This window comes from Aethalodelphis obliquidens, unplaced genomic scaffold, assembly GCF_003676395.1.
Source record: "Aethalodelphis obliquidens isolate GAN/ISIS:26980383/991018 unplaced genomic scaffold, ASM367639v1 scaffold40, whole genome shotgun sequence".
Classification (NCBI taxonomy): domain Eukaryota; kingdom Metazoa; phylum Chordata; class Mammalia; order Artiodactyla; family Delphinidae; genus Aethalodelphis; species Aethalodelphis obliquidens.
Genome location: NW_020837984.1, coordinates 15,083,064 through 15,100,674, shown reverse-complemented (window position 1 = coordinate 15,100,674; position 17,611 = coordinate 15,083,064). Strand labels below are relative to the sequence as shown.

Genomic DNA, 17,611 nt, shown 5'->3' with positions numbered 1-17,611 from the left:
CATACCCCTCGCATGCCCTTCCTGGAAAAATGTCCAAAGATCCTACACAGCTAGATAGCAGCTGTATCAAGGTCAAAAGCCCCAAAAATGGGCAAGATATGGTGTAGAAAAAACAGTGATGATGTGTGTCCAAGTAACTGTTGTTGATTTAGTTATATTTAGTGCAAGTGTCAAAATTAATTAGTAAAATAGGGGCTTCCCTGGTGGCGCAGTTGTTGGGAGTCCGCCTGCCGATGCAGGGGACGCGGGTTCGTGCCCCGGTCTGGGGAGATCCCACGTGCCACGGAGCGGCTGGGCCCGTGAGCCATGGCCGCTGGGCCTGCGCGTCCGGAGCCTGTGCTCCGCGACGGGAGAGGCCACAACAGTGAGAGGCCTGCGTAACGCAAAAAAAAAAAAAAATTAATTAGTAAAATAAAAGTTACATATAGAAATAATGCAAAAGGGATATGAAATCAGGCTGTAGTAACTGGTAACTGGGGACAAGAGGAAGGAGGAAGTAAAAGTACATTGAATTCCATATCGAATGGAACATCCAATTTCATTCTTTTTTTTTTTTTTTTGGTGTGTGTCTGGTACACGGGCCTCTCACTGTTGTGGCCTCTCCCATTGCGGAGCACAGGCTCCAGACGCGCAGGCTCAGTGGCCATGGCTCACAGGCCCAGCCGCTCCACGGCATGTGGGATCTTCCCGGACTGGGGCACGAACCCGTGTCCCCTGCATCAGCAGGCGGGCTCTCAACCACTGCGCCACCAGGGAAGCCCTTTCATTCTTAACATTGATAATTAGAGAAAATAAGTTAAATATTTTTAATTTAAAGATAACCATAAATAGATATATCTAAATCATTACAAGGGAAAAGAAGTCAAAGAAACATAGTCCCTTATGCAAAGGACAACAACAAAAAAGGGAAAACAACTAGAAATCATAAGCATTTATAAAATGTTCTGTGAAAGCAGTGGTTATTTCTCAGCAATGGCAAGTAATTTTCTTAGGATTTTTCTATTTTCTAAAATTTCTACAATGAAAATGTATTACGTTTTAAATAACAAATTATAAAACTCTTTCTGGGGCTGTTATAAAAAGTTGTTTTATATGTAACACCTCACCAGTAAAACTAAAGCCTGGATGGAAAGCCCCCAGTGATATTGATGAGATATTATCAAGATACTCTGAGGCAGATGATTTAAGATTTTGTAACTGGTGAGATACAAGATGTGGCAATTTGGAGGAATTATAGGGCACCACCTTCTGTATCAGGAAAACTGAAGATGTGGTAGACACGTTGCTATCCTGCCTTGGTGAATTTTTTGTCTAGAGAGTTTTGATAATCTAGTAAACTCACATCAGCTGTGTCATTTCAAACAAGACAGCTGGACCCTGCCTGCTCTCAGTTGTGGCCACAGTGCTTTATATTTTGTTGTGTTCTCAGACTTACACTTGAAGAGGTAGCCTTTGCTCAGTTACAAATGCTGGTCGCATAAACATTGAGCAAGGACAAGTCACTCCTGGCCCGCAAAAGATTATTACCAACCCTGTAGAGGTAGGTGAGGGTTGACCTGACCAGAGAGTGGACAGGACATACCATAAGCTGAGGAGCAAGGGTTTCAAACTGGAGGCTTCCAGTAAGGGTCAAATGGACTTGAGATTCTAAGTGTAAGACATGTTGGTATTTTGGGTGAGTTTCCCAGAAGGGACTATGGGAGAAGAGGAGAAAAGGAAATGATTTATTAAGAGGATTTCTCCCTCATCAGAAATTCACTAACCCCCAAACCCTGTTCAGACTTAGCACTTGAGTAACACTCCCTGCTGTAACAGACAAGCCCTGAATGCTGTTTATTTCCTGCATATTTCAAAGTCTGTGCAGGTGTTCCTGGCCTTACAGACTTCTTTCCTTGCAGTTATCCAAGGACCCAGGCTCCTTCCATCTTGTGTCTCCTCCCTCCTCCATGCCTTTGGAGGAGTTCTCTCCATTTAGCCAGCAGCTAGGGAAAGAAAAAGGGAGATCTCACTGGAGAGGTTTATATGGACCAAAGTGGTGCATATAACTTATGCTCACATCCATTGGCCATAACCTGGTAACATGGTCACACTTACCTGCAAGGGAGTCTGGGAAATGTAGTCTGTGTGTCCAGGAGGGAAAGTAAGAGAGGTTTAGAGGAACTCATGGGAGTTTCTGCCCCAGATTTTTTACTTCTTCTCATTCCCTGCCTCCTTCATAGAATGGTTTCCCAAATGTCCTCTTTCAATTAAAAAACAAAACAAAACAAACAAACAAAGACATGAGTATAGGAGTTGGAAGTGGAGTGGATCACACAGGCCATGTTCTTTCTGGGGTTCATTGTTGTGTATAGTGGGAGCATGTGAGGTTTCTGCACCTAGAGGCCAAGCCTGAGGGCAGCTTTTACTAAACATCTTTCATCTTAGCATCCTCTATCTTCTCTAAACATTTATTTTGTGTATCCCTCCTTCTCATGGCCCCTTTAATGATAAAACACAGGGCAGTAACATGATTTATGTTATGCAGATTCAAATCTAGATTCATAAAGGCCAGTTTCTATAAAACTACAGTTTTATCTGTGAGTAAAACAATGAAAAATAAAAATGGTTTAAACTTTATCTTTTTAACGTTGTACAGTTTTAATTTTAAATAATGTTTATTTTCAAACTCTAAATGTTCATTTTATAAAATTGGGAAAATTATGAAAGAGAAAATGATTGCCCATAATCCCACCACCCTCTCAACGTCTCGGTGTTTTCCTTTTGGAATATAATCTTAATTAAAGGGCTTTTATCTAAGGTCAACCAAAAATCATCAGTATAACTGCCAGGTTGAGAAGGAAGAGCCACGTATTTGTCAGGGGACAAAGTCCCAGCCGCAAAAATCACATCTATGATTTTAAGGCTGTTGAGCTTTGCCTAAAATTTACCTCCGGATGCCTCCATTTCCTCACTTTAAAATGAGGAGTGTCCTTCATCCACCCAGACCGCATCTGCAGACTGTAAATGAACAAGGCATCTGTCAAAAAGTTCTGAGGGCATAGAGTGTTCTAGAGAAACAGTTGTCCTAGTAGTATTTACATGTACTCAGTGTGGAGGGTTTGAAGGGATTATGGTTCAAAGACTCAACAGGAGGAAGCATTTTTTCCTAAGGGTGGATTGAGGGTTTCCTGCCAACCACTTTACCTAACAATTTTGATATTAATAAAGAGGAGAACAGAGACACACAGAGACTGCAAACCTAGGTGGCCCCAGGCTCCAGCGGGGCTGTTCTTCCAACAAAGCCAGAAAATTCCCCGTCCAGCAGGACTGGGCTCTAGTTCCCAGAGCCGTTCACACTTTGATTCAAAGCTGGCTGATGAGAGCCAAACGAAGATATCCTTGTTTACTTTGTAAGTGGAAATTTGAAATGAAGTATTTTCAAAATGCTGGTTGACACTCAAGAGGATGTAATTAGAATAAGGGGCTTTCTGGTTTGATGATGTGAAAGAAAGAGATGATCTGTCTCTTTGAAATCAAATTATTAAATTGTAAGAGAGAGGGGAGGTTTGACTTTCAGTCTTCAAAGCAAAATCACGACTGGCAATTTTCTTAATTGGTTTTTTGCTTTAAATCGCTAAGGCCAAGGTAGAGAGAGAAGGGGCAGCCGGGGGCTGGAGAGCAGGGTGGTGAGGAGAAGAAGGAAGAGCTGGGTTGCAGGGGGCGGTAATCTTCCATGTGTGGTGCATTTCCCTTCTATTTCCATCTCATTTTAATCCTTCACGGACTTAAAATGCAGTTTGGGGGCTACTCGGGGCATCTCAGGCATGCCTCTCCCTTCCTCATGCGCTTTGGGGGAGGAGGTGGTGTTACTGGTGAAAGCTGGACGCAGGTAAGAGGCCAAGTTGAAATCTGTATTCTGAACATCTTTAGATGAGTACGCCCAGAGTCTGGTTTTAGCCCATACTTCACATGATGTCACTGAGATTTTATTTTCGATTCCTAAAGCCTCTTTGCTAATTAAAACCATTTTGCCTTGGGACTTTTAGCTGGTTTAATTCTAAAAACAGCCCTGAGAATTTCACGGTAATTCCTGATTTGTTTACTCTTCAAATGAAAGAGTTGTCTTAACTGCCTAAAGGTGCCCATAAGGATTTAACCCTCAACTCATTCTTTCTCTCTTTCGCCCTCTCCCCACTCTCTTTCTCTCCACGCGGCCCCCCCCCCCACACACACACCCTGAAGCGACAGTGGGGCACATTAGGAAGAGCAGGAACTTTAGAGACTGCCAGCCATGAGTTCTGGTTTCAGCTCTGCCATTTGCAAACTTAGCAACATTGAACATCCTTAACCTCCCCCGGCTTTACTTTCCTCATCTGTAGTCTGGGGTAGTAATGAGTACCTCTCAGGACTTTTGTGAGGATTAAACAGAATTCTCTGTATAAAATGCTGGGCATAGTGTTTGCACTTAGTAGACAATGTATTAATGGGAGCTACTATTCATAATAATGGTCGTCATCATCATCGTTCGCATCATCGTAGTCCAACCGCAGAAAATCCACACTGGGTTAAAAACTCTAAGCCCAGTTAAAATCTCTAAGCCCACTTTAGGTGGGATATGAACCTAGCAAATCGTTTTTATGTTCATGCTATGTGATTCTGTTCTTCTCTTGGATTAGAAAAGGATACCAAAAGTGATGCAAATTCTGCCTTTGCCTTAGAAATAAGCACAAGCAGGATGAACCCCATTGGAGTCAAATACCACTGGTGACTTTCTCTCTGAATGTGTGTCTGTTTTCCTCTCTCTCTCCGCCCACCCCACCACACACACACACACACACACACGCGCGCGCGCGCGCACACACACGCGCGCGCGCACACACACACACAGGTGTTGTGTTATTAAAAACAGTATCTTTGTAGGAAAATAGGAAATATGTTGTCTATGGTGTCTGCTTCTTCACCGATACCTTCCTTTGAATTTGGTTCCATCACGTCTGATTCCCCTTGGGTTTTACCCAAAGAGAGAAATGCTCGGAGGGAATTAAATTAGCTCAGATGCTCCCTTAGGTTCCCCCAGCATCTTGTTTAAAGCTGTAAAAGCAATTCAGAGTCCATTTTAGCTGTGCTCTAAGCCAGAAGTTCCCGATTTCTAGGGCATGAGCACCATGTAGCCCAGAGATTGGGGCTCTGGGGAGAGCATGCTTTGTGAGACCACTTAGTACCATCCTGTGGACCAGCCCCCCACCCTACTTCCAGCTACTCCTCAGTTAAGCATCATCTGTGGACAGATAGAAATCTCTTTTGCATCTTTGTTTTTCAGCTACTACTCCCTTGTGGGAATAATAAGTCCCATATGTATGGTTCCCCACTCCTCCCCCAGATAAAGTAATACTTCCTGTTGCTTCTCCTAAAAGTGTGCCTTTCTGATTACTAGAAAGTAATCTAGTTTCCTAACTACCTAACAAGCTGAGAATTCCCCTTCCTCATTGCCACGTGATTTGTAGATTTTGATTATGTGCCTTCCCGGCATTTGTCTTCTTGGACTTGAATAGTGTCCTAATTTTCTACAGCTCTTTACTCTCTTAGAATCAGAGAGACCTGAGACCTGAGATAAAATCCCAACTCTAGTACTTTCTAGCTACGTGTCCACTGGCAAGTTTATCTAATCTTTAGTTTCCTGTTCTCATCTGAAAAACAGAGAATAGTAATGCTTACCCCAGAGGGTGGTTTGAGGTTTTAGGAGATAAAATGGTATCCGTGTTCTTAAGTAGGGATGAAGGTATGGGTAGGGTCTAAAGTCAGTTTAAGACCAGGGAAAATGTGAAGATCAAATAGGGTCAAAAGTAGCCGGTGTTGGAAAAGATTGCTTAAAAAGTAGTAAATCTGTAGTCAGAGATCATGTAATAGGAAAAATATATATCTTTTAAGTATAAGATTTACTCTCAGGAAATTGAGCATCTTGGGGTGGGGGATGGTAGTAAAAACAATAGTGCTACACTCCCCCCATCCATGGAATGGCAAGAGGAATTGCAGGGCTACTTATTTTTCTCTCATCACTTAACTGAAACAAATGACCGCTCCCTCTTAAATGATGGTACTGTGGGGCTTCCCTGGGCACAGTGGTTGAGAGTCCGCCTGCCAGTGCAGGGGACACAGGCTCAGCCCCGGTCCAGGAAGATCCCACTTGCCGCGGAGCGGCTGGGCCCGTGAGCCATGGCCGCTGAGCCTGCGCGTCCGGAGCCTGTGCTCCGCAATGGGAGAGGCCACAAGAGTGAGAGGCCCGTGTACTGCAAAAAAAAAAAAAAATGATGGTACTGTGAAGCCAAACTGCTTTCAAATTGCTTTATATCTATTATCTTTAAAGTATCCACTGTCCTTAGTTTTAATAGTGAATGAGTTGAGTGATTATATTTATGTCATACCACCGCCACACACATCCCAAATACAGCAAAATCGAATTCCCCTTGATTGGCCAGTAGGCCTTAAGAATAACATGTGTTTTCCTACTTCTGTGAATGTAGCTGGGCTTACTCTTCTGTACTCTGCTGACTTCCACTGCTCACTTGAAATTGCCCCCTTGTTCATCTGCCCCCTCACACAGCCTCAGGAAATGCCCTTATTAATTGTCTTCCTTTGTGGGATGTTCCTCTCTGTGGTAAAGGCCAGCAGTGTTGCCATGCTTGATCCTGACAATGCTCTTCCTCCTTGGGATCATTTATAAAACTTCTAATAGTTCTTTTTCTCACTCCCCAAATGCCCAGGGAGACCAGGGCCCCTGCCTACCAGTCTCTGTCTGGAGAGGTGCCTGTGCTCTGTACCATCCATTTCTCTAAGCCCTGGCTTAGCACTCCCGCCACCCAGGTGTGAAGCCTCTGTACTAGCCTTTCCTTCACAGGCTGGCTAATTTTGCAAGTTCATGCATTGCCTCATGTAAGCCTAGAATTCCATCCCTGTAAACTGGGCCCACTGACAGCCTAAAGCGAGCCTTCTCCATCCCAGAACTGAGCCTGGACGACTTTGTGACTCTAGCCTGGCCCTGGGAGCATCAGCATGTGGGTCTCAGATGCACTCAGGTCCATATGCTCCCCTAGCTTCACCGGGGCTGCTGACCAGTTCCCATCTTCGTTAAATTCATCTACTGCCTTTTCTCTTAGACATTCCAGAAGCATTAGTTGGCTTTCCCACTATAGCATCTGAAGAGAAAATACTTCATCCCAGGTCAAAAACCTGGCTGAAAGTTCCTACTAAAAAGCCAGGTGTCACTCTTAAATTGTCAGAAAGTTAGCGATGATATTTGAGGAAGTAATGAAACGGCTATGAATGATGTAAGCTTTGCAACAGGCAAATGTGTTTGCAACTTCTAACACCTGGAGAAGAGAGTGAGGTATCCGCTCCCAGCGACCAGCCCAGCAGAAAGTCCAATTAGGGCCGCTTTTAAAGGGGGTGATCACCTCAGCGGTGTGGGCGCCGCTCCCAGGGGAGCAGGGCTGTCAGAAGGCGCTGTCCAGATGGCTGCCTCCCAGCCCTTCTGAACTGGAGAGACCCCTGCTGTGAATCGAATCTGTGGCTTCCGTGCCCCTCGATTGCTATTCCAGACCCTCTTCCTGTGAGTGGGGCGGGGGCTCCAGGCCCTATGAGTGGGTCTGTGGTCTCTGGGCAAAGCTTTCACAGCTTCTCGGGAGAACGGTGGTGTCTGCAAGACATGCGTTTAGTTAACAAGCCGGAGAGGCCTCTCGTAAATTTCAGAGCAACAGGAACTGAGCGGCTTTGAAACTCCCGCGGCAGATGGGCTTGGTATGTCTGTTCCTCAAACCAGAGCATTTGATTTTCCAGTCAGCCTGCGTGCTAATCAGACCTGGTGCCTGGAGGAGAGGAGGGCAGGGTCCTGGGCCCGGGGGAAGGGGCAGCCCTATCCTCCCTTGCCTGGACTTCCGCCCCGCCCCCCCTTGGAGTTTCCCTGTTGGCCTTTACTGCCTTCCTTTTCTAAATGAGGTGGGTTTTTTCCATTTTAAGTGTCTAGGCCTCTCCTTCCTTCACTTTGATATTTCCTTGAGTTTTCAGAAAGGAGCAAAAGAAAAATTAGAAGGGGAAGAAAGTAGAGGAGGGTAAAGGAAGAATAGGGAGAGGGAGAGGAGGAGGAAAGGAGAGAGACAGAGAGAGGCTTCGAGACTCATTCTCTGGGAAGATGCTGGAAGTTGGGGCCTTTCCTTATAAAGCTCATTGTTATTTAAGTTACTAGCAAATCCTCCACTTGTTATGACCGCCTGCCCTGTCTGGACGTAAGGCCAGCACCTGGCACGTAACCCACACTCAGAAAGTGGTGACTGTCTTCTCCCCTCCCAGCCTCCCCCCGAGTCCCTCTCCTCCAGAGCACCCCTGAAGCTTCTGGGAACATCAGTAGGACCGGTCTTGTCTGTGTGAGCTCAGCGTGCTGCAGTGTTGGGGTTTTCATTGCTGATTCTAGTGGTGTCTGAGGCAAACACCTTTAAAAGCCTTAAAACAGGGCTTCCCTGGTGGCGCAGTGGTTGAGAGTCCGCCTGCCGATGCAGGTTCGTGCCCTGGTCCGGGAAGATCCCACATGCCGCGGAGCGGCTGGGCCCGTGAGCCATGGCCGCTGAGCCTGTGCATCCGGAACCTGTGCTTCGCAACGGGAGAGTCCACAACAGTGAGAGGCCGGCGTACCAAAAAAAAACAAACAAACAAAAAAAACAGCCCTAAAACAAGAGCAGTGCCTCCCCTTGACCTGTCACACTGTGCAGGGCTTTTAGCACCTCAGCCCATGAGGCTTGCCCAGCACCTCCAGGCACAGGAGCCTACACCTCCCACTGAGGTTGCAGCAAGCGCAGAGGGCCAGGATGTGGCCCACCTGCGGACTGTATTTGGTTCCCTCCTCCCCGTCCACTTCCCCAGTGCAAACCACATCCCCCCAAAGCCGCTGAATGTGCTGTTGGAAACAGGACCGCCCCCCCTCACTCTGCACGATGGACCGCTCGGGGTTACGGATCACGATGGCTCCCAATGCAGTCTTGAACTAAATGCTCACTTTTAAGATGTTTGGGATTATATTAGGAGGACAAGCTTGTGTAACGGAATAGAAACAGGAAGTTTACATGAGTGCGTATGTGCGTGCGTGCGTGCGTGCAGGCACGCAGGCAGCGTGTAGTTACATAGTTCTCCCTAAATGGTGGATTGAAGATGGGTTTTATTCCCTAAGATGTTTTTTTTATTCTACATTGGCATTTACAAAAGGTTTCCACAGTGATGTATCACTTTTGTAATCAGGAAAAAGGTGTTTAAAATAAATAGCCTTTTAGTCATCATGATCATTGACTAGCATCAAGCTCCCTTGGTCCCCTCAGCACCTGGGCTTGAGTGGGAACGGTGGGATTGTGGAGGAGTGGGACCCCAAGCTCTAAGCATCAGACTCCCCTCCTTACCCTGGTCTCTGACCGCAGGGAGCAAATCCAGCAGGCATTTGCTGCCACCACTGTGACCAGGGCAGGGAGTTTCCTCATTGCCTGGGCTCTTCGGCTCTTAGTGAGCTGTTGAACGACAGACGGTTTACGTTGGCAGATGCCTCTCTGTTGTCTTCGTGGAGGATGTCGTCCACCATAACACGTGAAGTCCCTTTCAAAAGCAGCTGCAGAAGAGAGGTTGCTCTCTGACCTTAGACTTGGGCAAAGCTGAGTCTGTCCTGCAAATGCAAAATAGGTGCATTTCTACTTAATGGACTGTGAACACCCTTGCTTAGGTGGCTAGGAGACATGGCGCTTCAGCACATGCGCGGGACTGTCTGACGTGTATCTTCATATGTAACCTGATACCTGAGCTCTTTGCTCTTTTCAACCCCTGCCCTTATATTCCTTTGCTCTGCTCTGTCCTTCCCTTTCTCACTGCCTCTCTGTTTCTTCCTCTCTGCCCTGCTCCCCTTCTCTGGCCCTTTCTCTCCATCTCTGTCTCTCCCTCCTTCCCTCTTTCCCTTCCTGTCTGTGTGTCACCTCTGCCTCCTCCCCCCACCTAATTCTCCCTCCGTCCCTCCCTCTCTGTGTTTCTCTCTCTCTCTCTCTCTCTCTCACACACACACACACACACACACACACACACACACACACACAGACGTCTTTCCCATTTGTGTCTCCTTTTTATGGTACCTATTTTTATAAAGCCTTCTCAAGTCGTTTATGAGATGAGGCCAAATAGCCATAAATACAGGTTAAACGAGATCGTGGCATTGAGTCTGCCCCTCCCCTGTCAGCTCCCAAAGACAGATCCTGAGGTTTCCTTTTAATGTATTTCTATTGACCTGACACTTGACCACAGAGAACCTCAGCAGATTCCAGGCTTTAGTATCATACAGGAGTTTGAAGAGCTGGAAGATGATCAGTTCCAACAAGGATCTCTTTCAGGTTCCCTGTCATTTTACTTCTCTGAGAGGGCTTTTGTCTCTATCCTTTGTTTCCACTGATACAAGCCTGTCTCTCAAACATTAGTGCACGTCAGAATCACCTGTAGGGCAAACGGTACTGTATATCAATTCTACCTCAGTAAACCCAACTTCTAAAAAAACCACCTGGAGAGTCTGTCACACGGATTACTGGGCCCCACCCCAAGGACCCTAATTCCATAGTGTGAGGTGGGGTCCATGAACTTGGCCTTCTGACAGGTTCTCGGGGGTGTGAGGCTGCTGGTCCCTGGACCACATTTTAAGAAGCCCGGCTCTAAGCCCTGACAAGGGACTCCCACTAGCCCCTTGGAGATGGTTGTCTAAATGGCCTTTTGTAGAGCTTAGCAAAAGCCTTTTTTAATGTCTGAATCAAATTAGATCCACTAATCTCCAGCCACTTCGTCTCTCCATATTCGCCCCTTGATGAGTTTAGTCAGCACAGAGACACCAGTTATGTGAACTACAGCAGACCCTTCCAGCTTCAACTTACCATCCCAGTGTCCGCTGTCAGCAAGTAGCCAAGTCACTCATCGGCCACCTGGGCCTGGGACTCACGGGTAGCTGTTAGCAGCCAAGGCAGTTGGAACCCATGTCCCAGAGGCCCCTGCTGGACAGGGATGTGCGGCCGTCAAGAGCAGGGCCGTCCAACAGCCCTGCGTCGCCATCAGCACCTGGCTCTGGGCTTCCCAGCTTGTCCTCACATGTGAAAGTCACTATCTTAGTAGCTGAAGGGCCCACCTTGACTTCTAGTTATGCTGCCCTGAACTTATGGAGGGAGGGGGAGATTATATACTAGAGTGGTCTTGTCACATGTGGGGACTCATTAGCATAGTGGGATTGTCAGCTATGATAACAAAAGAGCTAACAGCTGAGCGATACGTACCAGACAATTTGCTGAGCACAGTATTTAACCCGCTTGGCCTCGCTCAGCCTCAGGGCCACGTTGAGGCAGTGGACTCCCCATCTCACAGGGGCGGAAGCTCAGCAGCGCATCCAGGCGGCAGAGGCAGGACCCAGACCCGTGTCTCTCTGCCTCCTAAGCCCACACTCATAACCTCTGAGTGCCCTCTCGCCTTCTGCATCACGGACTCTGCTATATTTTTAGCCTCTGCTTTTTCCACTGGAATTATGAGGTTTCCAAAATTATGATTCTTCTGGAAGTCATAGACAGCAACATGAGTTTACTATTTCGTGGTGGTCAAAAATCCCACAGTATGAAATTGGGGCTTAATTCACTCAAAGAGCAAGAACTCCAAGCACATATTTTTTTCCCCAAAAAATACTTGAGAAAGACCCACTCCCCGAATGCCCGAAACACAAAATATAAGAGGGCCCCCTAAAAGACGCAACAGAAACATGTATCATGCCATCTTGAAATTGCTATCTACTATGTCTCAAGGGTTATTTGGACAAAACAAGGCTATTGGAGTCTAATAAAATAAATCCAAAGTGATACCCTTTGGGCTGGCCATTAGGTCATGTGTGGTTCCTTACCGTGCTTCCAGGTGGCCTGAGAGGTTTGGTGATGCCCCAAACCCTTGAGAGTTACAGGTGCCAGGGCTCCGAGTGGACCCAACTCTGCTGCCTCTCTCTCCACATCAAGGCTTTCCCAGTACTGCCTGTGCCGCTCCTGGGTGGACTTCTATGCATTAAGTCATCTTCATGGCATGATCACGCCTAATCCTACCACCCCAGAAAGGCCCTACCACCATGTTCATGTAAATCCTTCCCAGACTTCCTCACATCTAAATTTCTGTTTGTTTGTTTGTTTAAATAGAATCATACTATACAGACCACATTGGAAATGCACTAGTTCACTTACAGTCATATGTCATGAACATCTTTTTGCGTCATTATTCTTCCTCAGCATCAATTTAATGGCTTTCGAGTACTCTTTTGTGCCTTTCTTCGGTTTCCTACCTTTAAAACAGATTTTTATGAAGGCTCTCTTTTAAAAAGTCATCACTATCACCTTGCAAAAGTAAAATTAGGTCCTTCTTGGGGAACGGGCTTTAAAAGTACAATTGCTCTGGTGTCTCTGAATTACACTGAGTCTTTTGGAAAGATTGTTTTGTTTTCTGCAAAGTTAAGTAAATAAGTAAAGCCCCACTGGAAGGCTCACACTGCAGGCATCTCTGGTCCTGTACTGGCTGTTAGAAAGTTAGAGCTGAAGAGGAGGTACTGGTAGAGACCAGAAAACCCAGCCATCCAGGCTCCCTCTCCAGTGGGGTGGACCCGTGGAATGTCTGGCTATGCCTTGGATCTGAGCCGAATGTCTTTTCTCTCCCCAGCAGACCCACCCGTGGCCGCAGCTGTGGTGTCCCATTTTAATGACTGCCCTGCTTCCCACAGTCAGTTCTGCTTCCATGGAACCTGCAGGTTTTTGGTGCAGGAGGACAAGCCAGCATGTGTGTAAGTGTCCCCTGGGGTTCTGGGGTGCTGGGGCTGCCCATGCGCCAGCAACCCATTAAAAGAGCACTTCCCTCCAGAAGCCATGCCAGAGGCCCCTGAGAGCCTTGCAGCCGACGTGTTAGAGAATCAGAACAGCGGGCTGAGGGACACCTGCTTCAAACCCAGTTGGTGAAAAATCCAGTTTCCAGAGCCCTGGCCCAGAGCCACTGAGGCAGAACTCCTAGAGTTTAGAGCCTGGGGATCTGCATTTTTAACAAGCACCTCAGGTGACTCCTGGGTTCAACAAAGTCTGAAAATTCCTGGATTCACTTTTTTTTTTTAATTGAAGTATAGCTGATTTACAATGTTGTGCTAGTTTCAGGTGTACAGCAAAGCGATTCAGTTATTCCTATATATTGTTTATATAAAGAATATATTCTTTTTCAGATTCTTTTACATTATAGGTTATTACCAGATAGTGAATATAGTTCCCTGTGCTCTACAGTAGGACCTTGTTGTTTATTTTTTATATAGTAGTGCATATCTGTTAATCCCAAACTCCTAATTTTGGTTCAAGTTTAATTCACTACTTAGAATTTCTGGAGGGCAAGGCACTTGTTTGGATCCCTTTGAACAGCTGGAGTCTCTTAAGATGAGGTCTCTGCCCTCATCCAGCTAATAAAATAAGCCAGAAGTGCACACAGAGGGTTGGTGTACGTGAGTGGTAACAGAGCAAAGCAATTTGGAAATAAAGATGCAGGCCAGGGCGTGGCATTTGCCACTGCAGGCTGAGCATGGGCCCCCGGGGGCTGCTTCTGAAAACATAGCTGAGCCCCACCCCAGTGCCCTGAATCAGAATCTCCAGGAATGGGACCCAGGAGTCACGTTAGTTAGGAGCCACCAGTGATTGCCACGGTCAGCCCGACTGGGCAAGGAAGGCCCATAAGGAAAGCTTCCCGGAGCAGGTGTCGGGGATTGGCTGGTGTGGAGAGCAGAGAGGTTGCTCCAGGCCTGGAGTGTTGGGCGACCTGCCGTTACAGTCAGTGAGGCCACAGTAGGGAGGAGACAAGACTGGAGATGAATTGGAAGCCGGAGCCTGTTGGAAGTGAGCCTTTATTCTCTAGGCAGTGGGAGCCGTGCCACTCGTGGCAAGGGGTGTTTTAGGGAAGTAAATCTGTGCGTGGTGGAGTACTGTTAGGTGGCCCTATAGTCAGCCTTGGCACTGTTGACTTTTGGGGCTGGGTAACCCCTTGCTGTGAGAGCTCGCCTGTGCACTGAAGGGTGTTAGCAACCCTGGCCTCTACCCACTAGGTGCCAGTAGCACCACCTCCCCCCAACAGTCGTGACAACCAAAAATGTTTCCAGACATTGCCAGATGTCCCCCAGGATGGGGGTAGGGGAGTTGGGGGCAGAGGAAGAATTGCCCTCTACCCCCATTAAGAACCACCCATGTCTATGAAGTTGCCATTTTTATAGGTCAAAAACGGTTAAAAGTCAGCAATTTCATATGATCCAAACTAATACTACCAGTAAATAATAATAAATGTTAATAAAAGCCAGCATTTATTGGGCTTTGCTTCATGCCAAGCAACGTTCTAAGCATGACCCATGTGTTAATTCGTGTAATCCTCAGAATGATCCCGTGAGGTGGGCCCAGAGAAGCTGTGCCCAGATCACACAGCAGAGCTCACATCCAGACCCAGCCTCTCTGGCTCCTAAAACTGCATTCTTAACCATGATGCTTAAGGGTATCGGATGAGTAGCCCAGGAGAGACTGGGGACCGGGAAAGCCTGCCACAGTAAGTGGTGGTGGGTAGGGCTTTCCTCTTCCTGAGGTGCAGCTGTGTGAGCCTGGGCAGGCCCCTCGGGGTGCCTCTGAAGCCTGGAGAGGCACGCTGGCCACCTTCCTCCTGGGAGGCCTGGGTGAGGCCCCCAGGCCACGTCTGCAGAGCCAAGAGCCCTCCCCACCCCTAAATACAAAGCACGATGATGACAATAGTCTTCGTCACTCATGGTGATCATTCTTATTAAAATACACAGAGGAGCCTCTGGGAGGCTGATGGGATTATTTTTTATCGTAGGCTGGTCAGTATGGAAAAACACTGGCCCTGAAGGAAGGGTGGCTTCTTGGCCTAGATCTCAGGAAGCCTACCAGTGCAGCAGGCGGAAGGCCCTCTCCCCTCCAGTGGTGCCCGGTGCCGGGACCTCAGGCTGCCCCGGGCTGTGTGATGGGAGAGAGAGAGGGGAGTTCTGATCAAAAGTGTGTCCGAAGTTCAGTTTTTCCACCAGATCAGGGACTGTTGTAAACTCTGAGAGCTGGCAGCCTTGAGCCTGGGTCAGCAGGTAACCTTGCCTGTGGCCGAGCCCCCTTCGGCTGGCGGACGCCTTCTGAGAGCAGGGGGTGGTGGCTCCCTTGTTCTGTTCGGTCCAGATCCCAAGCCCTGCTCGTGGCTCAGGGAGATCACTGTTCATCACATTTACACACCATTACGTGCTGGTGGTCAGGAAGACCGGCTGTCTCTCTCCCCACTCACCCTATAGCTATTACTGTTAATAATAGTAGTAAGCTCTCTGTGAAAGCTGTAACTGTGTGCCGGGCCGGCTCCCAGCACTCCACATACAGTGACTCGTGGAGTCCTCCCATTCTCCCAGCTTCCCTCTCAAGTAGAGATTCTTGCCCTTATTGTATGAATGAGAAAACGGAGGCTCAGAGAAGTTAGGCGACTTGCCCGGAGCCCCAGAGCCCATAAATGGTGGAGCTGGGGTTCAGTCCCATCAATTCCAACCCCGAAACCCATGTTCTCAGCTGTTGCCCCTGAGGGCACTCTGTCTCAGCCTCACAGAGTTCCCCTCAAATAGCTCTTATTTCCAGGAAAGGTGTTGGCACCTTCCCCCTGCAGGTAAACCTTCCTCCAGAGGAAGGTCAGGGTCATTCCTACACTCGTTACCCTCAGCACAGACTCTCAATGAATCCTTCCTGTGGGCCGAGGGCAGGGTCTACAGAATCAGCAGAGCCCCTGCTACAGTGTGGGAAAGCTGACCGTCTGTGGGGAGGCGTGGCCACGTGAACCTTTACCGCCTCTTTACCTCAGTTTCCCCGCTGGATCTTGGCGGCCCAGGGGTGGTATTCAGCCCACAGACGTGTTTCATACCATGGTAGAGGAGTCTGCCTCGTGCCTTGGTGGTTGTAATTAGCTGTCCACGTTTTGGAAGTCAGGTTTTACATCTCCAGGCAGACGCCCAGCTTCTCTGGAACACAGCCTGCCTCCCCCCGCAAGTTCCCCAGTTTCCACCTCTTCCTGCTGGTCCCCAACAGTGAAGCCAAAGTCGGTCCCCAGTCATTCCTGTTGCCCGCTCTGTTCCGCTCACGCCAGCCTGCTTTGCTCACTTCTGCCGCCACATGAGCTTGTAAGCTCAGTGAGGGCAGGACCACGCCTTATACCTTTTTGTATTTACCTTTTTGTATTTGTATTCATTAATTCCCACCAGACCAAAAACTGTGAGTCCACGCAGAGAAAGCAAAACCTGCTGTCCCCGCTCTTAGAACTACCCCAGCTTTAGGGAGCTGACACACTCGTCCTTGTCAATAAAACTGACCTACCTTGAAGTTAAGGCCGTGTCAGTCACGGCCTTACAGGAAAACCCACAGGGGCCCAAGATTATAGTCCGAAAAGAGGGAGCTCTTTCTAAAATACTGTCATTCTTAAGCTTTGTTTTCCATAAGAACAATAGTCCTTAGGTTTCCAGAGAACTAAAATGACATCTCACACTAAAATATGAGATAAGGGAAAAAAGTTACAACAAATAACTAGTCAGAAATCACCAAAGGTAGTGAACATTATCCTGAAACATTTATGCTTCAGATGAACCCTAGATTGTATCTTTGGTCTCCCTTTAATAAATCCCTTCTGGGAGCCAACCACTTCAGAAAACAAATAGGGAAAGAATTTCCAAAGGTAGTAAGTAAAACCATAGAAATGCAAGGTTAGGACTCAAACACGGTTTTTTTCCCTGAGGCAGATTCTGCAAACCGTTGGTCTGCTGCCTGCAGAAACCTTCAAACAAAGGAAAACAGTTGAAGGAAGCCACCCGGGTGACAGGTTTTCAGGGTTCCAGTGTTGGCAGCCAGTGACAACTCATCGGAGTGTCTCACCTATCCCAAAAATGCCCCTCGGTGACTGAACTCCCTGACTTTCCCACAACCAAGTGGGAAAGCACATTGCTGTCAGCCAAGGAAAACATTCCACCTGGCTCTGGCCACAGCACATTCCAGTGGGATCTGAACAGAGTCAAACACCCAGAGCGGGGTGACCACCTTCAGTGCGCAAGCACACTGCCTGTGTGACCAAGATCACGCCATCAGGATTGGGAGTGGTTTTCTTGTTGGTGCGTGAGCCACTTTATGTAGATCTACTGTCATCTCAATAACCAGCAGGTGGTGGGGTGTAGGGCTAAGACGTTAAGACATCACCCACCCACAGGTCTGCAGAAAGTGCACGCCCTCTCTCTACCCCCAGCGGAAGCAGGTACTGAGGGTCACGCACCGGGCAGGATAACGCAGCAGTTAAAGGCATGGATTTGGACATCAGACAGATCTGAGTGACTTAGCCCCGTTAAGCCTCAGTTTCTTTGTGTATAAAATGGAGAGATTAGTACTTCTCAGGATGGTAATGAGGACCCAGGGACCATAATGCAAGCAGAGCTTTTGCTGTCCAAGACAGAAGCCACTAGCCACGTGTGGCTATTTAATTTATTTAATTAATTAAAATTTAGTTTTTCACAGAAATAGAGCCACGG

The 17,611-nt window shown here is 47.7% G+C and overlaps 1 protein-coding gene across 2 annotated transcripts in view; it reads left to right on the top strand.

Annotated features, from left to right (window-relative positions):
* The window catches only part of TGFA (transforming growth factor alpha), a 108,748-nt gene that overhangs the window by 74,190 nt on the left and 16,947 nt on the right, over positions 1 to 17,611 (top strand). The window contains exon 3 of one of the 2 annotated variants that reach the window (XM_027131946.1): positions 12,718 to 12,835. In XM_027131946.1, coding sequence (XP_026987747.1) covers positions 12,718 to 12,835 — 118 coding nt within the window. Of the gene's footprint in view, positions 1 to 12,714; positions 12,836 to 17,611 lie in introns of both variants that reach the window. The other variant, XM_027131945.1, reaches the window with a different exon arrangement.